General features: G+C 38.3%; 1 protein-coding gene across 1 annotated transcript in view; it reads left to right on the top strand.

Annotated features, from left to right (window-relative positions):
- Positions 1 to 20,075, top strand: part of ctsd (cathepsin D) — a 33,444-nt gene extending 13,369 nt beyond the window's left edge. Inside the window, exons 3-9 of the mRNA XM_003214767.4 lie at positions 7,811 to 7,934; positions 9,773 to 9,891; positions 11,623 to 11,822; positions 12,657 to 12,779; positions 14,292 to 14,436; positions 16,732 to 16,830; positions 17,550 to 20,075. Of these exons, the coding sequence (XP_003214815.3) occupies positions 7,811 to 7,934; positions 9,773 to 9,891; positions 11,623 to 11,822; positions 12,657 to 12,779; positions 14,292 to 14,436; positions 16,732 to 16,830; positions 17,550 to 17,720 (981 nt within the window). The 3' untranslated portion in view covers positions 17,721 to 20,075. The remainder of the gene's footprint in view (positions 1 to 7,810; positions 7,935 to 9,772; positions 9,892 to 11,622; positions 11,823 to 12,656; positions 12,780 to 14,291; positions 14,437 to 16,731; positions 16,831 to 17,549) is intronic.
- The last annotated feature ends 2,688 nt before the right edge of the window (positions 20,076 to 22,763 follow it).

Below are 22,763 nucleotides of genomic sequence, written 5' to 3'. Positions count from 1 at the left end.
TCCTTGTGGATGGCATGGCCCTGGAAAGTATTTCATCCTACTGATCTGTGACAGTTGCAAAACGACTAAAAGGTGTAACGCTCCCAAGATAGCCAAATGAGTGTACAGTTGATTTCCACATTTGCAATGTTGGCTGTACATTTGGTTATTAAAGGATATGATTCATCTCTAAGCCTTCCGGTACAATTTCTATAGTCAACTTACTTCAGCCATCCTGGAAGACTAGATATTCCTAACACCTGCCTGTGAATCTTTAGGTTCCCAGTGTGATTCTATGGTCTGTTTCTGGTGGTGAAAGACCTAGAAATTCCTAGAGAGGTGTTTTCTCAAGTAAAAAAATATAACAACTTCTTTATTTGCAGTTTTCACTTTTACAGGGGTCTTATATAATAAATAAATAACTTATTTTTAACCTGCCTCTCCTCACATCACCATACAATACATACAATAAAATGCAGATATTAAAACACATTACTATAAAATACATATATTAACATACATAGTACAAAGATTAAAATACGATAGTAATAGTATGTAAATTTAAAATTGCTGGGCTTAGGGTATGTCCCTAAGCCTAGCAAATGTACAATGGACATTGAATATTAACCATTGGAATGAATGAATGAATGAATGAATAGAAAACAACCTGAAAGAAACAGAATGGAGTAGCTGAAACACTGGCCAGAGGTGTACCATGATCCAGCATTTTGTTGCATGTCCCACTTGTAGTCCTTCTTCTGTAGCTGTGGTGAAAAGTAGTCAGTAATGATCTGCTCTGTTTTTTAAACTAGTGATGAGAATGAATACTCCTCCTGTTGAGTCTAATATAGTGAATCCTAGTGTGTTTGGTGATGCTTTTCTTAGGCCGGTGCAGAGAATGACACGATATGTGGTCTCCTTTCTTGGACAAGTAGACAATTACTACTTCACTTGGGATTTGAACACGTCAGATCCTCTTGGGGAATAAGGTGTGTTTTAGAAATATAGCTTGAAAGAATCCTTCCCTTTGAAAATATGCTGCAGGCAAGAGGTTAGTTTAATGTTTCCTATGAGAAAGCAGTGTTAAATTGTCAGGCTTTAAAATAATTACCTCCTGGGGCACGTTACACTTGTGGATTTTCTGGAATATTGTTGTCAAGGCAATAACACCTTTGGCCTAAAGGACTATCACACATTCTCTGTAGCTGTTCCCAGGTTCTGGAATTCCCTTCCCAGAAAAAGCTTGGTTATTTCATCTGTGTTGTCTTCCTGGTGAATTTTTATTTCAACAGACTTTTGGGAACTGATTGTTTTCCAAGGAAATAGCTTTTCTGAGTGTGCTGCCCTGCTTCTATCCTTTGCTTATAAATAAAAAGGTTTAATTCTACAAAGAGTTCAAAACAATTTTCATCATAACTTTTGTTATGTTTTGATATACATACATTTTACATATATTTCTCTTCTTATTTTGTAAGCTGCCAAAAATCAGGACAGAAGTATGAATAAAGCAATTAAACCATATGAACAGCAGAAATGCAAAACCACATGTGTGGTATTAAGAAGATAGTTTGGCTTCATCCTGTCAGTTCCAATAATAATAATAATAATAATAAATAACAGATATTATTGCTGCCAGGATCAATCAGATGGGTGTTACCTCTCTTGTCCCATCTTAGAATGTTGTCATGTCATTTTAGCAAACATTTCATTTTTCAAAAGTGGCTAAAGAGGAAGGAAAGATGATGCATTAATCTTGGTTATTGCAAGCTTGGCGTCTTCAAGATTTTTGAAAGAACTGCTGCCGTTGCTAAATAAGAAACTTTGGCAATCTTGCTGAAGTCGGCTGGAAACTTTGTCTGCCACACTTCAGCCACCTCCACGATGCTTCACACGGGCAAATGTGTGTTACTAATCCTTTTTATCACCAGCCGTGTCTTGTCACATGCAGAACTTGGAAAAGTGACTTTTTGGATTACAGCTTCCAAAAGGCTGGTTCATTCTGGGAGTTGTAGTCCAGTATCACATTTCCAAGCTCTGGGTTTGGTAAATACCATATTCATTCCTTTATTTATTTATTTGGTATTTATTCATTATTCATTTATTTAAACTTTCTGTATCGTCTCCCAATCGAGAAGCGCTCCTTAGCAAATAAAACCAAAGTAAAACAATGCAAAGATTAAAAAAACATTTTAATAACACATTAAAATACTTTTTTAAAGTCAAAAAAATCAATCTAAAAGAAATCCTGGAGTGCAGTTTTAAAAGAATTCCTTTGTAGGTGCCCCAGAATTGGGGTTGCAGGGCAAGGGCGGAGGTCTGACTTTCACACCCCAGAGTTTCTGGGAGGATCTGTGTTTAGTCTGATCTTGATCCTCTACGTGCAAGGCAATGTCCTTTATTGCTGAGCTACATCCTTTTCCTTGTTCAAAATGGAGAGAGTTGTCTCTTTTGGCTGGGAATTATGAGACTCACGCCATTAGACAGGCAGGGTGGACACACTGCATTTCTGTGGATAGACAGGACCATGGAAATGTTCTTTCCATAAAACTAGAATTGCAGCTACTAATAATATGCCATTACTGCCATATCCATAGGGAGAGACGGTAAGAAATACCTATTATAATTATTTGGTCTAGACAAATAGGCTCAAGATTTATGGAAGACGTTAGAGAACCTCATTGTTACCTCAAAGTTGTAGCTTTCCAGCCCTGTTGCTGTGATTCCCTTGCTGTTTGCCTTGCAGAGATATTTCTGAGTCAGCATTGCATTTAATGCCATTTTAAACAGAAACCTTAATCTGATCCTATCTCATTTAGTTTTGTAACAACTTCATATCTGTTTTGGCTTTATTTCAGTTTCTTTTGTACCTGTTACACAATAGGTTGCCTTCAGTGAAAAGGGAAAAGGCAGCTAGGTTTCTTAAAGTGAAAATCTTAATTTGCATAAACTATACAAACATGAAGTCAGTTATGTTTATTGTCATGTGTCCTGTTTCCCTTTAATGCTAGGTTGCATGTTTAGGGTCCTCACAGCCTAATGTAGACTACTTAATCCTGCAAGCAAAATAAAGTTGAGGACAGTGCTATTATCGGAAATAGAAATAAAAACCCTATAACTTTGTTTGCAGTAGTCAAATGAATGCTCAGAAAGCCTGCTAATATTTAGAGGAACAATATTTCTGCAATTCTCATAGCAGTGATCTTCTATAATTGACATTTTTATCAGAATGTGATAACCTGCTATCACACTTATGTGCACATATGATTTTGAGCTTCATTTTCATTTGATCCACCATGCTATTTAGTGCCTTGTTTATGCTGTTGATTATTTTTATAGTAGTGGTTGCTTGAAAAATAGAGAAATTAAATATCTCCTTTTTGGATGCCCTCCAAACAAAATGACAACTTTTGGACAAATATTCTTCCACCTGTTTATCTGAAATTTGGCACCTCCGGTAACTCTCAAAAAGGCAATCTGCCAATTTCTACTAGATCAGTCAAGACATAACGTGGAAAATGTTGACAGTTCTGTTTTTTTTTTAAAAAAACAAAAACAAAACAAAACATTAAAGCCTCTTATCACCAAACTCCTGCATCTGTTTCCAGTTTGGTCGACATAATCCCTATCCATAGAGCCAATCTGCAATTTCATTAAGTTCTGTCAAACAGGAGAAGAAGAAAAATGAACATCTCTCCTTTTGTCTTCTCCATCTTGATCAATGAGAAGACCCTTAATGTGGATTTTCAAATTTAGGTGTCGGTTTGGAATTTGAGTTGAACTAGATCAGCTCTACAAACAGAAGTGGGATGTTTTCCAAAATGCTAGATTGGGGTACAGATTGATTCTAGGACTCCTCTCCTTTTTATTGCAGTACAGTAACATTTATCACATTCATATATGTGTGAATTGTTTGTTCAGTTTGTGTTTTGCATGTAAAGTGTCAGTTTGAATGAAGTTTGTAGCCTCACTGTCTTAAACACGCAGTATCTGGATTGAGCAATTAAAATCCTTAGACATTTCATAGTTTTATCATCAAAAGGTCACCTGTTTTCATCTGCAGGAGCTCGGTTTGAACTCATATGTACTATTTAACCCTAACAAGTGGTTCACGTTGAATATGTTTTGAGGGTGAAATTTGCAAGTATATGCTAGTGAAGGGAAAAGTATTGATTCCTAAATGAATGTACTCTAGTGGGCTCTACATGGGCTATCTTTGAAAACTGCTCAGAAACTTTAGCTCACCCAAAGAGTCCTAACCAGATTGTTAAATGGGTCTAACTATAGGGAGCACACAATTCCTTTGTTGCAACAGATTCATTGGCTACCAGTTCAATTACAATTTATAATGCTGGGTTTTACTTATAAAACCCTCTGCAATCCTTTTTTTAAAGGATTGTATCCCCCTTTATGAACCTAACAGAGCTCTATGATCAGCTAGTGAATACCTTTTCTCTATCCACCACCTTCTTTGGATTATTTGGTGAAAACAAATGAGAGGCCTTCTCAGTGACTGCTCCCAGACCTTAGAAACCACTCCCTTGAGCGTCCGGGATAACCCTGGTGTTGCTGTTCTTCCATTGGCAGGCTTTTACAAATTGAGTAGGGTAGTCATGTGGTGCTGCTTTTAAGGTTTGTGTATCGTCTAGTGATATGTATGGTTTAATGCTTTAACTTCATAAATGGTTTAATATAAATTGTTAGTCACCTTGTGTCCCATTGCAAGGATGAAGTCAGGATATAAATAAATAAAATAATGCTAACAATAGTAATATAAATAATAATAAGTATTGATTGGGACCCAGTGTGGTTTAGTGGTTTGAGTTTTGGACTATGATTCTGGAGACCGTAATTCGAATCCCTACTCAGCCTTGAAAACTCACTGTGCTCCATCCCCAGTGAAAGGCAAATGAATACTCCTCTAAACAAATCTTGCAAAATTAAAATCCTGATGGGTCTGCCTTAGGGTTATTATCAGTCAAAAAGAACCTAAACATACACATCAACAAGCATTGATAATCTAAGTTGGGTATTTATACATGCATGTGAGTTATAATAGAGAAAGTGACTGTAAGAAAGCAACACATACTCTTTAAGCATTCATTTCTTCTTTTGGAATAAGAACCTCTTTATAATTTGGGCACTTAAAAGACATTGGTGAGTTTTACAAAACGTGTAGGCAAGCAGTACATCAAGTGCATTGCCTTGTGCCAAAGGCCCTACTAAAGCACATGAGCTTGCTCTCTTGTTTTGCTTTAAATGTCTACGTGCAGCCTCAGTTTACAATTTTTTAAAGAGCATGGGCAAGAACAGAAAGCAGTATTTGGGGCTCAAGATTTCACTCCGTGTGCTCTTGGGTTTTTTTTTTCTTCCTCATTCTCATATCATAGCCTTTGCATAAGCACTGGCCCTTGTAAATGTCAATCACCCTAGTGAAGAGTAAACTTCATTTTAGGTAAATTACAAGGTAGTTTGTTTTCTAAAAACTGCCATAGAATTTGAAGGGTAATATCAAATATTTTTGGGTTTTCCTCAGTGCCATACAAGTATTTGCAGAAAAACACATCCTGGTTTTTAATTTGAAATACCAAAGGCAGAGGAAGAAATTTGAGCAAGCTATAGATTGATCAGGCAATGCAAAGAGTACTTGAAAAAAAGAAAATATGGTTTTTATGGGGAAGCACATTTAGACACAATTCCCATCCCAACATCCTCTTTGTAGAAAACTAGCAGGATCACTAAACCTGTCATACCCCAGCCACCTTTGGTTTCTGAACCTGATTCAGAAATGAACTTTGACCAGGATGAAGCTTATTCTGACTTTTTACCTAGTCCGCAGAGCTCCTTCCAATTACAGCTCCCAGCTGTTGATAGCTTGGATGCTTCCTTAGTTGGGAGAGATACTGGAAATATTACTCCTGTGGCTGAACCAGATGTTCTGAGTTCCCCAGAGAATGTGTCCTTCAACAGAAGGGAGTTTCTGCATCGCCAGCGATCTGAAAAGCAAGGGCTCCACAGGAGTAACCGCCTGGCATCTCGAGAGAATAATGCATAGAAGATTTTCCCTTGAGAACTTTTAGGGAGTTTGGCTTTCCTTCTTGTGATCAGATCTAAGTTCCATAAAAGTGTCTTGCACCGTGAACACTTTGTGGTGTCAACGTAGCTATTTCCTGAAGAAGGTTTACCGACTCTAGCTCCTGTTTCTCCAAGCCAAGTTTCCTGATTCTAGCTGCGGCTCCCGAGTAGACCCGGAGTAGGTTTACTTCCTTGCCTTGTTCCTGAATCAAGTTGGCCTCAGCTTCATCTCGTTCCTGCCTTGATATCAAAGACTTCCTAGTGACTCTGGACTTTGTTATTCAGTCTTGCTTCCTTGTTGTTCCCCACTCAAGAACTTTCCAACAGTTCTGAGCGTGTTTCAGTTTCTGGACTTTGGACAATAATATTGGACATTTCTCTTTAACTCTTTGGACTAATTCATACTTTTCCACAAAGGACTACCTTTCTACCTATTTATTCCTGAATTAGTAATTGTTTTGATAAAGATATTATATGATTATTGGTCTCTGTCTGGTTTCCAGTGCTCACGCTGCCTTGGGGTGCAACAAAACCCTTGTAATGTAGAAGCTGTATGGAAGTGAGCAAGTTCTACCTTAAGTTGAACCTTGTTCCTGGCAGTTTTTGAAAACATATTGTGAATTGCCATTTATCTTGCTAGCATTTGAAAAGTATAAAATTTTATAAACACTTTTCTCTCCGTATGCACTGTATATCATAATGATGGGCACTTAGACATGCAAGTCTATGAGAACTAACACCAGACTCTTTCCATACTAGATGCAGATTTTTCTTAATTTGTTGATGCTTCTTAAAAGGTTTGTTTTTGAGGACCGGATTTTCAAAGAACATACAACCCTTCAAGAAGAAACAAATAAATGCATTTAAGATTAATTTTGAAGTGAAGCAGGCATGATGGAACTTTCATTCACTTGCCTCTTCCTCACTTATTAGCAGTGTGGAAAAGATAAAATCAGGCCCAGGACAAATAGAAGCCAATAATAAATCAAAAAGCTTAAGTTTATTCAAATTTCAACATGTTCTGATGCTGTTATAGTTCCATTCCTCATGTTTTTGCTATTTTCTGTGGTGTCTTTTTATAGCTGACATCTTGAAAATCCTGATTTACTTATTAGGTGAGATATTAATATTTAAATACTATGACATCTCAGGGTGACTGAAATCAATCCTGTAGAGGCTTGAATCCTGTTGAGGATTTACATCTTCATAAGTAGATTTATATTTGGGCAATTCTATAACATCATATCTAGTATGGCACCTAAACAAAGATAGCATTGGTGCTGGTTGTTCCTCCAGATTTTCTTTGCTTTTTAAAATATTCAGGCAGTTCTCCAAAAAACGCAAGCTGCGTGATCTTTTTCCCTATCCTGGTCACATTTTATCCTCACAAAAATACTTCAGAGGCTGAGAAATTGACTTATAGTCACTCAGTAAACTTTATGGATGAGTGAGATTTGAGCCCAGTCTAATCTGGCAGTCTAAACCACTGAACATTTTGATGTCTCTGGGATTCCATGGGTATTAGAAGCTTTGCTTCTTACTTTTGAGGTACATGTTGGCCTACTGCAACTCCGTAAATGCTTCTTTAGTGACAGTGGTCTAGTGGTCCTTGTTTATCCTCTAAAATAAGATAACAACACATGGCAGAGCAGTGCCATGGAAGCCATGCATATTTGGTTCTGTGTAGGCTTGATGCTGTCTTCCCGCTGACTAGTAGAATGTTTATATCCACATTTCCGTGTCTCCTTTTCTTTTGCAGGCACAGTATTATGGAGAAATTGGCATTGGAACACCACCACAAAAGTTTACTGTGGTCTTTGATACTGGATCATCCAACCTCTGGGTGCCCTCTGTCCACTGTCGCTTGTTGGATATTGCTTGCAGTAAGTATATTTGCTTGCTCTTGTAAAACCGCACATTTGACCAGCTTTCCTTACCAGTGTCTCACCTTTTATCCATCTGCGGCCATCTGTATTCTTATGTGCAGTGAGCTGCATAGTCTCTAGCCATGTTGGCTTGGAATGATGGGAATCACAGTCTCGTCACACCTGGAAGGGCACCGGGTTGGAGATGACAGTTTCTAGTATTAGATAAAGCTATATTCTTTAGAATTTAGTATAAGGGCAGTCTCCACTGATATTAAACCTTAATCACATTGGAACCATCATAAATGATACAGAAGATGTCTCTTAAACAAATCTATGTGTAAAAAATCATAATGGTTGTAAGTGATGAGCTTTATGCAAAATGTTAAATTATTTCACGTTTCTGAATTAGCAAAATGATTTTAAAATGTCTTCCAATTTTGTGGTGTTACAATCATAAATGGTGTGGCTCCATCAAAGCAATAAAGCCTAGTGCTACACTTTGACGTTTCCAAGCATGGTGGTTCTGGAACCTTTTCTCTTTGACAAAATGAAGTGTTTACACCTGGAGAGCGAAGCCTCTCAAACTACTTACCAACTCTCTTCAGAAATATATGAACTCAAGCTGGCTTCTCAAGTCCTGAGCACCCTTGAGAAAAGAACCTGCCAGATGCACTTGAATCTCAAAATACTCTTTCCAAATCCAATTTAGGAGCCAAATTGGATCTCTCCACTTAATTCCCCATATGTTGGAACAGCTTTAGAAAACATTCCGTGTTAACGCTTCCAGGCAAAGACTGCATGCTGGTAGTCATTTTGTCCTACACAAGACATGTCACTGGTTCAAAAGGAATTTTAAAAATTGATACTTGCCAGCAGATGGCCCTTGAAAATGGACAGAGTTTGCTGGAGGCACTCAAACTCTGTGCTAGGTTTATTATATATCAAATCACATAAGGAGGAAATAAAAACTACTCCAGAAGTACCAATAGCTTTGTAGATAGCCAGTTTCACTCAAGAGCAGGCATAGGAACTAATCTCCCCATCAGGGGGCACTTGTTCCTGAAAACCTGTACATGGAAGTGGCTAGAGGTCTACTGCAGGATGGAGGGATGAGGCCAGGAGGGGATCTGCCATGCTTTGAAGGAGAATCCTTTTAGGTGGAAGATTGGGAAGTTTTCAGTTTTTGTTAACTTTTCCATTGGGAGCAATCCAGAGGCTGCAAAAATAGGTGGAGTGTATACATTCCAGGGGATACTTACCCACGTGATTGACTTACTTACACTAAATTGTTATTATTGTGAGTAAATAACTGTGCATTGAGGAAGCACCATGACATGACGTATAATTTAGAAATAAAAGCTGGACACATTGCTCAGCATGCTCCCATAATGGTTACTTGTTCCACTCACTGAGCCTTGTGTTTATATACCTTTTACTATTGCCCCTCCCCCTGCCCTTTCAGTAAGTCCCTAGTATTGCATGGGGCTGGAATAAGCAAGAATATTTTTAGTGGTTCATTCAAACTTACTAAATTGGCTTAGAAATGTACTACATCAGTGAAAGCAATCAAATAAAACATCTCTCTCTCTTACCTGGCTTCTGGGTGTTTAAGAAGTATTACAGCATGCATGTCTTAGCCTTTCTTTTAGCACAAAAAGTTAATTGGAGTTCTAGCAAGGAATTCATTATGAGTACACAAATAGATTTATTTCTTACCTGCCTCTCCTTGAGGCTCGCGGCGGGGCACAACACAATTAAAAACACATAATTATAAAAATGTGTCTTAAGTGTTTAGATATATAAGATATATATGAATGGTACCCATGTGTGTATCTGTTCTTATCTACCTCCAGTGCTGCATCATAAATATGATTCTTCCAAATCGAACACATATGTGCAAAATGGCACAAAATTTGCCATCCATTATGGTACCGGAAGCCTCTCAGGATTTATCAGCCAAGATACTGTAACGGTTTGTATATTCCTTTGTGCTTTTCTTACTCGTGTTATTAAAGCTTTGATCCTTGGCAAAAGAGGGGGGGGGACTTTCTCTAAATTCTTGACTTCACTGCAGCCCTAAGGAGATGCAAACACTTCACTGCTGCATAGACTACATAAATACAGAATTTTTATCTACATATCTCCTTAAGCTGGACCATAAGGAAGGCTGAGCGAAGGAAGATGAACACTTTTGAACTGTGGTGCTGGAGGAAAATTCTGAGAGTGCCTTGGACCACAAGAAGATCCAACCAGTCCATACTCCAGGAAATAATGCCCGGCTGCTCACTGGAGGGAAGGATACTAGAGGCAAAGATTGAAGTACTTTTGCCATATAATGAGAAGACAGGAAAGCTTGGAGAAGATAATGATGCTGGGGAAAATGGAATAAAAAGGGAAGAGGGGTCAACCAAGGGCAAGATGGATGAATGGTATGCTTGAAGTGACTGGCTTGTCCTTGAAGAAGCTGGTGGTGGCGAAGGCCGACAGGGAGCTCTGATGTGGCTGGTCCATGAGGTCACAAAGAGTCGGAAGCAACTGAACGAAAAAGCAACAACAAACGTATCTCCTTGATCTTCTCCCAAAAGGAAAACTGTTCAACCTGGTGAAATTGGAACAGATGATGCAGGAAGGGAAATGCAGCAGATAATAGATAAAGACGTAGTACAGGAATGACTACAAGCTGAACAAGCTGTGATGTGGCAGCTTTAAAAAGCCTATGCAAGTCTAGGCCATATTAATAGGAGTATGATATCTAGATCGAGGGAAGTATTATAACTACTCTATTCGACTTTGGTTAGACCTCACCTGGAATACTGTTTCTACCACAATTCAAGAAGCATATTGATAAGGAGAACATGTTTGGAGGACAGCAACCATACTAGACAAAGCTCTGGAAACCATTCCATATAAGGAATGGCTTAGGGAGGTTGGTATATTTAGCCTGAGAGGAGACATGGTAGCCATTTTTAATACCTGAAAAGATGTCATCTTGAAGATGAAGCAAGCTTGTTTTTCTGCAAGGACACAGAGCAGTGGATTCAAACTACAGGAAAAGCAGTTTTACTTAAACATTAGTAATAACTTCCTGATGGTAGGAGCATTGCAACAGTGCAATATACTGCTTCAGAGCATGGTGGAGTCTCCTCTGGAGATTTTGAAAGCAAGACTTGATGGTCATCTGTCAGGAGTGCTTTGATTGTGTGTTTCTGCATGGCATGTGGTTGGACTGGATAGCCCCTGTGTTCTTTTACAACTTTACGATTCTATGATAAAGTACAGATTTCCTACTGCTTTTGATCAACCTCTGCAGTGTGAAGCCACAGAGAATGTCCATTGTAGAACATGATGAAAACTCATCTAAGTCTGTGCACATCCTGAAACATGACACAGAACTAAACCATTTTCTTGCTAGATTGTGCAAATACCTCTGCTAAGAGCCTCCAGGACTATTATTTTAAATAGGACATGTGTCTTCCTGCACTGTTTAGCATTAAAAATATTACATTTAAAATACACTTCCACATTTGTTGGTTTTTGGGGGGAGGGCTGACTATGAATAGACATGTATTGAGAAAAGCTCCTGGAGTCTTTGTCTTAAAGAGCTTCATCTGACAACCTCCACTTAAATTCTTCTTTTATCTTAAATACCAGAATATTATCTTCTCCTGTCCAGCGATAACTTCCATCTTTTTGTTTGTCTCAGATTGGTGACATAGCTGTCAAGAATCAGATGTTTGGAGAAGCTACCTCAGAGCCTGGCATCACATTCCTTGCTGCTAAGTTTGATGGCATCCTTGGCTTGGGATTCCCCAAGATCTCTGTAGATAAAGTGACTCCTTTCTTCGATAATGCAATGAAACAGGGGCTACTTGACAAGAACATGTTTTCCTTTTTTCTAAACAGGTGAAGCTTGTTCTGACGTAATGAACCCTTTTTCGGCTTAAGATCTGCCCTTTGTTGTAAAGCTAGATTTCATAGCATAAAGACCAAAAGACAAAGTCCTGCTGTTCCATGATAATAATTACCTTGATATGACTGGCATTGTTTGTCCTTATATCCTTCATTAAGAATGGCATTAAAAGCACCGGAGTTAAGATACCATTCTTTCTGGGATCGTTTGTCCTTATATCCTTCATTAATACCTGGATTAAAAGTACCAGACTGAAGAAACCCTCTTTTCTGGGATCCTTTCCCTTCTGTCTTTCAAGGAGACCTGGATTTAAGGCAAGGGGTTAAGAAAACACCCTTTCTGGGATCCTTTCCCTTCTGTTGTTCAAGGAGATCTGGATTTAAGGCAAGGGCTTAAGAAAACACCCTTTCTGGCATCCTTTCCTTTCTGTCGTTCAAGGAGACCTGGATTTAAGGCAAGGGCTTAAGAAAACACCCTTTCTGGCATCCTTTTCCTTTTAGCGGCTGCCTCCCTCCCCATACTCCACGTGTGGCTGAAAGAAACCGAAAGCATCTGTATTTTGGCAGCCAATGTTCTGTTGCAGCCGGAAAAAAACATGGCTGTTGAGCATTTGCCATTGCAGGCATCCTAATGAGCCAAATAAGCCAAAGACAATTTTTAAAGCAGATCCAGGTACAACTCTAGTTGCCAGTCCATATTTGTGCATTTCCATTCCAGTATCATAGTTATTGCAGCATCTCTCCCCCTCCCGCTCTCGCTCTCCCTTCCTCAAGTTTGGGTTGGATGTTTTGTGTTTTGCTTCTGCATTTACGTATCACCTTTTCTAGAGATCCATCGTCATCACCTGGAGGGGAAATAATTTTTGGAGGAGTAGACCCAAAGTACTACAGTGGAGACTTCAACTGGGTGAATGTCACTCGCAAAGCTTACTGGCAGGTCCACATGGATAGGTGAGAAATTTTCTTCTGAAATTTCACAAATGTACACTTATGTTTGTAGTATTCTGATATATACATTTTGGAATCCATAACAGTATGTTGTGGCTCATTCCAAGCCCCTAATAGAAGTTTTCCTGCTCAAGGCTCCCTTTAAATTGGAATTTTGATGCACAAGTTAGGATTTGGAGATGGAGGAAAGTGTAGGATGAACTAAGTGCAAAGAGGGGGAGCTCCTTAGTTTCCTCCTGTGCCTCCCTCTGAATTCCCTACCTCTCCCAATCTGTAGTGCCTAGGATGTTACATTCCATCCTTCCAGATATAAAATCTTAGAGTAGGAAAGCACTACAAGTTGCAGCTAGGCCAGCAACTAAAGCAGTCACAAAAGATGGCCATCCAGATTATTTAAAGACCTCCAAAAGGAGAATCCACCATACTCCAAGGCAGTCTGAACACTTTTACTATAATGGGTTTTTCCCATGGAATTATTTCTCTTGTGATTTGAATCAATTGGTTTGTGTCTTGGTCTCAAAACAACAACAAAAATGCTTTATATCCTTCCCAATTATTCTCTGTGGGAAATGGGGTTCTGCTCTATCACACCCAAAGGGCATCTATTCTAGTGAGTCCTCACCCCCACGCCAAATTCAGTTGAATTCAAAACCATCAGGCTGTTGAAAACTATGAGCAGGCTTTCTATAGCAGGGCTTCTTAAACTTTTTCCACTTGTGACCCCTTTGTACAGAGAAATCTTTATATGATCCTGGGTATATAGGCGTATAAAATAGGTATTTAAAAATCAAACATTAATTACAACAAATCAGCATTTGCAAGGCTTGCTATACAGGCTGATGTTCCTTTTTGTGGATGGAGTACAGCTGAAGCATTTTCTGCAGAGACCACTGGTTATTGCTATCAGATTTGTGTAAATGTGTGGCATTCAGAAAACTTTAACTGTAGCCAAATTTTTTGTGACTCCAACGTTGAACTAAGGGGATCCCATTTGGGGTCGGGATCCACAATTTAAAAAATCCTGTCCTATAATGCAGGTCCATTTTCTGACTGTTAACTTGTGCTATACATTGTATATAGAATCATAGAGTTGGAAGAGACCACCCCCCTGCCATGCAGAAAAAGCACAATCAAAACACTCCCGACAGATAGTTATCCAGCCGCTGTTTAGCCATTCAGGCTCTGTCGAAAGAAAGAGCCTCCTCCAAATGAATCCCAATGAGTAAAAGCATAGTTTATGGAATGGCTCCGGTATCACTGTGATGACTAGGAGAAAACACATAGAACCTCTACAGTATTCACTTTAGATATGTGTTGTGTTTTCTCCTAGTCATCTTTATACGCAGACTTTAAAAAAAATGAAACATTTCTCTCCTCAAAATACACTCTGGGAAATGTACATACCTACCTACCTGATGAAGACTCAAGATCTTTGCTATTGTGCAAAGGTGGATTGATTTGATTATTCTTTTTTCCTCTCCCTCCCCTAATCTCAAAATTATCTTCCTGTTGCAGGGTTGAAGTTCCCAGTGGTCTGACGGTGTGCAAAAATGGCTGTGAAGCCATTGTAGACACAGGAACCTCTCTCATTACAGGCCCAACAGATGAAGTCAAGGCTCTGCAGAAAGCCATTGGAGCTAAGCCCATCATTAAAGGACAGGTGAATGCCGGCAGGGAAGCATTTAGGGTGGTGCCTGCAATGCCAAAGCATGTGAATAGTCTTCATGTTGTTGAAATACTATTTGATTATAGCTTGGATTCACATGCTTTAGTGACTCTAAATTAAAGTCATTTGGATAGTAGTTCAAACTGGTTTTATAATGAATTAATTATGACAGCACAGCCTCAAGTTCCTTTGCCAGGGGGAGAAGTTCATGGTGTAAGAACTAGGCAGAGGGCATTTTCTGTGATGGCAACTCTGGAATGCCCCTTTCATTGAAGCTTAAGTGGCATTAACACTCATTTCTGTGTTAAATCTTACAGAAAAGCAAACAAACAAGCATAAGACTTTGAAATACCTTTTAATGGTTTGTTTGCTGTTCTATTTGTGTGTGGTTAATTATACTTTATTGCATTGCATTGCATTATATTGTGACACACTTGCTTTTATGCCTGCTATTTATTGGAGGATGCCTGTATACTATATACTAGTATATTTGTAATCTTCCTTTCTGTCCAGAATCCTTCCTAAGCTAGTTAAAAAGGCAAAGTACATAACCAAATCATGAAAACCAATAATCAATACAAACATAATTATCATAACAAATAAGAGATATTTTAAATGTCAACAGTGGTAGGTAAAACAGTGTGTTAAAGTAATCAAAAACAGACATAGATCATTTGAAAAACTTTCTGAAGGTCAACAAAGAAGAGCCATACATATTTCCTAGGAAGAGGGCATTCAAAAGATGTGGCACTAACACAGAAAACACCTTCTTCTAGCTTTTCACCTCTTCCTTGCTTAGCAGAGAGCAGATAATTAAATGTTGATCTTAAAGTCCAATCAGATTGTGTTAGTACAAATCGTCTTTCAGATAAGCTTATCATAAACTGTTTCAGGCTTTAAGGTTGGTTGTTTGCACTTAAAATTAATACGCAACCACTGTAACTGTTATAGAATAGATGTAGTGTAAACAAATGGTTGTCTCCCACAAGCCTTCTACTGTTGCAGTCCCCACCACTTGAATTTTCCATACTGTCTTTTGGGGCATCCCTATGCAAAATGTTTTACAGCAATCAAACCTAGATGTAGCCAGGATCTGTGTCACTGAGACAATATGCGTTATCATTAGATAAGGCCACAGTAGCTGAATCTGAAAAGATATACTTTCTGAGCCATCTGTGCTTCCATTGTTAAGTGCCAAGGCTTGGAAGAACTCCCAAACTCAGTGTCTGATCAGCTGTAGCTAATATAGCCGATAGTGACAGCTGTAAGAAACTGCAGTCCAGCAACATCTGGAGGGACGTCACTACCTACTCTTGTTTTTTAATTAAATTAGTAAATTGGGAAGGGAAGTGGAGTTTGGCCAAAATGTGGTTTACAATATGAGAGGACTAGTAACCTGGCTGAGAGACCAGCAATGAACTGTATGTAGCCTAGTAAGTTCAGGGTATTAGAGGCATGCTTTTTTTTAATAGGGGGATTTCATAGCTTCAGTTAGGAGCCTCCAGTGGTGCAGTTGGTTAATTCCTTGTTCCAGGAGGACTGATGACTTGAAAGTTGGGTTCCTATTCTGATGGTTGCCGGTTCGAATCCAGCCTGGGGAGAGCTTCATGCAGGGACATGAGAGAAGCCTCCCACAAGGATGGTAAAAACATCAAAAAAAAATCTGGGCGTCCCCTGGGCAAAGTCCTTGCAGATGGCCAATTCTCTCACACCAAAAGCGACTTGCAGTTTCTCAAGTCGCTCCTGATATTAAAAACAATAGCTTCAGTTCAATCCTAAATCTACAGACTTCTGTAGTTCATTAAATGTCAGCTCAGCATACAAAGGCGGTGGCGGCGGGGGATGTTTATTAAAGCAAAGGCAATGGTAGAAGGAAACATCGAGAAAACGCCCATCACAGGGATAGTTGGGGAAAACATGCTCTAATGAAACACAGTAGCAAAGTGATGATGGAAACTAGGCTCCTTTTCTTTCAGCGTGAATTCTTTTGTCTGACATCTTGAGTGCAGAGTATTGTATTAACTGGGTTTGGCTGTCCAGTGGAGTTGCGTTTTGACAATACAGTATGTTAGAATGTTTTGCCCTTAAGAAGATTCTTATTTAGGCAGCAGAGGCAGAGGTCAAATATTACCAGCTGTGGGAGAGAAAAATTGTCAGGCATGGGATTGCGGGAAGGAGTCTTAGAGGGTCAGTGGCCAAATTCTGTAACTTTCATTATTAGAAGTAAGACATGTAATGCCCATAACAGATTCTTATACTTTGAGGGGGGTTTTTTCTTCTCTTTTGCAGTATATTCTTCCCTGTGAAAAACTTGCCACCCTCCCCATTGTGTCCTTTGTCCTAGGAGGAAGAAGTTATTCTCTCTCTGCAGAGAATTATGTCTTGAAGGTATGTCCAGATTTACTTCCATCTTTTTTCTTCTAATGCATATTCTTGACATAATATTTTATCTCTTCACTGCTACCAAACCTTCAATGTGTACATCCTGCACTTAGCATCAGGTTTCTTTGATTCTCTCCAATGCAAAAGAATAGTCAAGACTTGCCTCCCCCCAAAAAGCCAGTGAAGCTGTTAACACCAGTACTGGAGTTAACAGTTGAAGGAGACGTAGGCTAGATCTACACTGCCATAGAATAGTTTAATGCAGTTAATCTGTATTCTGAAACTGGATTATATGGCAATGTAAATCCAGCCCTTGATTTCTGAGTTGAAATCAGCTAGATAAGTGTAAATTCTGAACTTTGCCTCTCTTGAGAAAGCTGAAGAAAGCAATAAGAGAATTAAACCAAGAAGGAGATGTGGTAGATTATCTAGAATGGGAAAGCAGAAAAATAAAATGAATGTCCCATAAATGTTTGTGAACCATTCATTACAATACATATGAATGTGGAGAAATCTGTTATTTTTTGCTATAATATATTTTAATGATGTATTTTTATAGTTTTAATTGATGATATGTACTGTTTTTGTTTTATTATGTTCTTGGCATTAAATGTTGCCAACTGTTGTAAGCCGCCCTGAGTCCCCCTGGGTGAGAAGGGTGGGGTATAAATGCTGGAAATAAATAAAATAAATAAATTTCACTTCCCCCTTTCTCTCTGTTCTAGGTTACTGTGCAAGGAGAAACTCTCTGCTTGAGTGGATTTTCAGGCTTAGATGTCCCACCACCTGGAGGGCCTCTTTGGATCCTGGGAGATGTCTTCATTGGTCCCTATTATACAGCGTTCGATCGGGATAATGATGCAGTCGGTTTTGCAAAGTGTACCGGCAAAGTGTAAAAGCTTCTGGTCACCACCTCCCCTAGTCTTTTTACACAGTGCACTCTTAAATAAACACACTGGGGCTTTCCATTGTGATTTATTAGCATTAGGAAAAATCAGAGACATGCAAAGGAAAGAAACCTTTTAAAATATTAATGAAAACAATCATAGATTTTATTTTCCTGTCCCCCCAAATACCAGATCATAGAAGTTGTCCAGTAAAATTAATAAAAATGAAAAGTCCCCGCATTGTATATGCTCTTCTAACATCAAGCTACTTGAAACACTAGCTGTCTGTGTACTTTCTGAGCATAAATACAGTAAATCCTTAATTCAGGGTAATAAAATAATGTGCTATCTTCATACCAAAAAACAACACTCACACATACACACAAATTAAGCAAGCCAGTAAATATAGCAAATTGAGTCTTCCGTAGTTGACTACAGTGGAAGTGCTAAGTAGTTGGGTGGTTACTATTTAATTTTACATTTGTTTGAGCCCCTGTTTGCACTGTTGAAGATTTGGAAGATGGATTGGCTATATTTCCCATATCATGCGTGGGGGGTGGTCTGAAACTAAAAGGTCCTGATTTACCAATTTTACAAAGCAAGCAGCAAATGTGGCTCTAGCTAGTTGAGAATTAATAGCAAATAATATTCATAGTGGGTAGAGGGAGGAGTATTTCTATAGCATATGACTGAGTTCCCCAGCTCTTTTTTTTTTTTAAATGTCCCTAGTTGACACTTTGGCCTGAGCAACTCTATTCCAGGATTGATTTAGTTTCACCAATGTCTTGTAGACTTTCTCTTTAGATCTACAACCCCTTTGTATTTGCCAGGGTTTTGTTTTTGTTTTTTGAGGGAGGGAGGCGATAGCTATAAAGAAAAGTGTCCTTGTTGTGGTTTTTCCATTTCTTCAAAACCACAGCGTACTGTCAACCAAGAATTTTTTTGAGCCCTTCTAGATAAATGTGGATTTGAAGAAGCATCTAAAAACATTTTCCTTTTAAAGATCACATCTTTTCTTTAACCTACATAATAACTTCAGTAACCCCCCCCCCCCACACACACACACACCCCTCCAGTATTGTTTCTATTAAGAAGAAGAAGACTATTGTGATTAGTTCTGTAAAACATGCACTGTTTTGAGATGTTTGTCTAGGAACCTTGCTGCTCCCCACATGAAAACTTTTGTAGTTGGATATCTAGAGATGTACACTCTCAGTATTAGACTTGAACTCGTTTTGACCTGGCTGTGGAGTAGCTGTTCAGAGCAGGGAGGGGCGTTAGGTAGCTAGTAAGTTAAATAGAATTTTATTAATATTCGCTTGATGGAGATTTTCAGCCCCTCTTAGCTTATTTTGCAATATCCCATAATACTTGGATCCAGGCCCAAGGTTGTGACAGCAAGGATAACAGAAAGGAAGCCTCTTGAGATTAAAAGAACATAGGGCTGTTTGATGTAAAGCCAATAGCACTTACGGGAATATATTCTCTGAAACTAGGTGAAAATTCTGCACTTGCAAAGCAATGCCATAGGAAAGCTTGTGAAAGCAGGGGACTAGAAAATATCAGGAGTTTCAGCATAGCTTTATGACTACTAAATGGTTATCTATTGGATTAATTATTTCAGATCTTGACTAGCAATTATGATTCCTTGAAGTCTCCAGAGAATTAGATGGGATGCCCATTAAGATCTGTAAATACCTGGTTACGTTCCTCAGAAAGATTTTGCCACTCAAATCATATTATGTTTGCATCTGCAAGGTCAAATATTTCTTTGACTGAGAGGCATCCATAAATTATATCATGTTCCAAATTACTCTGAGATGTAATGAAATACTCTTCTCTAAATTCTGCTTGGTGCTTCTCTCTTCTAATACTCTTCAGTCATGACTGCCAAAGTAAGTTTTCATTTGAAAGCATAAAATGCAAACAAATATTCACAGAGCCATTAGTTTCCACCAAGTGCCCAAGGCTCTTTAAGACAGAAAGGATACCAAAAGTATCTTAACACCTTCAGGAGTCAATTTTATTCTTCTGAACACAACTAAAATGCCATAAAATTAAGAAGTAGCTCCACAGTCCTGAATTGATAAAAGAGGAAAGTAAATGTACCACAGATTTTGGGGAGGTGTCTTTTTCGTAACAGGATAAGTTTTGTTTGAATGCAAATTCAGCTATTAGATCAAATTTGCATTATTTTGAATGCAAATTCAGCTGTTAGTTTGCTACCGTTCCCCTGTTTTGCTTGCTTTTATAAATAAGTGGAATGCTGTTACACTCTCTTATTGTTGGAGTAATACAATCTGCTGTCATATCAGTTCTCAATTTGTTATAGAAACGAAATAAAGATTTTGTTCCCTACCACCACCACGATTTCTGTCATCTTTTGAAGAGTTCAAAGATACTTTTAGGGAGATAAGTGATGCAGTATAGACATAGCTGCAAAGACTAATCCTGAATAGAAAGCAAGGCATAGTTTAGAAAGCTCAAATGTATCAGTGATTTCAACATGGTGCCAGCTTTCTTTTTTCAGAGGAAGTCATGCTAAATTCAATTGGAGTCACTCCAAGAGAAATGTGCCTATATGGGACTGGGAAAGAGGCTGTCATGCATACTCATAACATGAGTCCTCTATGCTATGGGAGAGGATCAGACCCAATTTACAAGCCCTGTTCTAGAAATACCAACAAAGCAACTTTGGTGCTACTTCACCAATATGTGGAGAATGGCACATTTTACAAAACTTTATAAACTCAAGAGCCTATTTTAACAATAATGTAGTCTTAGCGGAAAGGGAAGATTTTTTTGTGAGGCAGTATCTTTCCAAATCAATGAAACAAAATCTTAGAAGTAGCCAGAGTTTTATTTGGGGGAAGGGGTGAAATATGACATGAGAGCATCTTTGAAATCTGGATCTGGATATTTTGCGTGACAAATGTAGGATGAATGGCCTCTACAGCAATACGGTATGTTAAGTGGATTGTTCAGGCAAACCATAAGAGGACACATATTTGGAACGTATGGTCTAGGCTGGGTTGCAATAATCTTCGTTATCCTCACAACAGTCCAACTGTAGCACCAGTCCCTTCCAAAGGAAGGTAGGTGGAAAACTGTGTTGAGGTTAGGGGCCATGGTGTATTACACTGTTGCTTTTATCATCAGGAGGTTTGTCCTAATATTCAAGTGGAATTTGGGAGGTGCAAATATTTGCACATAATTTATTTGCTGCAGAAAGCTAAAGTAGGGTTAATGTTACAAGCATGGAGGGTTTAAGCTTTGTCTTTTCTCCTTGCAGCCAATCCAGCGGAAGGAGACAAGGAGTTGAACATAAAAGAGTCCAAGGCTCTGGCACATAATAAACTCATGTATTGTTACATGAAAAATGGCTCCTTTGCTTTACATCCAAGAGCAAATGAGTGGATTCAGTTTTAATCAATAGGTAATATACAGTTTGTACATTTCCCAAGTATGTTCTCCCTTTAGCCTACTATTCAACACATTCATAATTTTTGAATACAATTCATAGCCTATCAGAATACAAAGACATGCTGAAATGCAGATAATTCTACAGTTTGTTAATTCACCCTATCCTATGCACATAGCTAGTCAGAGTTTTCTATATCTCAACATGAGACCAAAATGATTTCAGGAGAAGGCATTATGGTTTATTATTCACTGGGGTGTATTTTGGCACAAGGCTGTGGAATGCATTCAAAATGAGAAAGATTGTAAAGGAGAAAACTGGCTGGTAGCAATAGCATCAGGTTTCAGGACAACAAATTCCTGTGATCATTGTGCTTTCTAGATGTTCTATGATCTCATAATAAGGAAAGACACGAAGTGTATGAATACTATGAGAAATCAAGTTTCTTTGGTGATTTCTCTTTCTTTTATTTCTTGTAGATGTCTCTTTTAAATCTTAGCTCAACTGAAAGTTCCTTAGTCATCCATTCTAGTTTCTTTAGACACCTATTTTTCCTCTTCATTGAAACTGTTTGAAATTGTGTCTCCAATATCTCATTTTTCAGAAACTCTCATCCATCAAATACTGCTTTCTCTTTTAGTATTCCTGACCATGGGATCATGCCTAGTTTTTCACTGAGTTTACTGAAGCCAACTTTCTCAAAGTTCAGAGTACATTTGTGATTATGCCTGATTTCCTCTTTCTGCTATATAACAAACTCTAGAAGAACATGGTCACTCCCACATAAGGAGCCTGCCATTTGCACCTCATTTACCAGGTTGTCACTATTGATTGGGATCAGATCTAAAATAGCTGATCCCCCTTTGTCTCTTCCACTTTCATGGCTATCAATCCATTTCTTTAGATGCCTTGATGGAGTGGGAATGACAGCCACAGGTAAATTGCACTGCAAGGTTGTGAAAGGTGCTAGCATTTTAATAGAATTGTTTTGGTTTCTGTCTTATGGTGTTGTTTATTATATTTACAATGTTTAAGTTTGTTGTGTGATGTTTTTGATAATGTCATGTTTTTTGTACTCATATTAGAAACTGCCCAGAGTCCTCTCAAGGAAATGGAGTAGTATATAAATAAAGTTTATTATTATTATTATTATTATTATTATTATTATTATTATTATTATTATTATTATTATGTGATAAGATATATTGTAGAGAGATGCAAATCGTGTCCCCAGATCATAAGCCTTTCAAGAGCTGTATCCAATGATTTATGTCTGTCAAGCAGCTGATTTTTAGGGCTGAGGCCTGAAAATAATACTAAAAACAATACAGTACTAAGAAAATTAATACTTGCAACAATACTGAAGAAATAGTTTAGTATAGTTAAGGAAAGGGATACATAGAAAAACTGAAAACAAGGCTTAAGAACCAAAGTGGGTGCCAATTCAAGTGCCAGTCATAACCTTGGTGAAAATGTAATGATGGGGTACCCTTGTGCTGCTTACTTTAAATATATCAAAAACCATACTGCCATTTTTAAAAGGATAGATCCCAAACACATGACAAATGTTACAGGAAACAATGTTAACTACAGAAATCGCAGCTGAAGAGACCTAATAAAAGTGTACAAAT

This window comes from Anolis carolinensis, chromosome 1, assembly GCF_035594765.1.
Source record: "Anolis carolinensis isolate JA03-04 chromosome 1, rAnoCar3.1.pri, whole genome shotgun sequence".
Lineage (NCBI taxonomy): Eukaryota > Metazoa > Chordata > Lepidosauria > Squamata > Dactyloidae > Anolis > Anolis carolinensis.
Note: the sequence above shows the minus strand (reverse complement) of the source record. Positions and strands in the feature narration are given on the sequence as shown.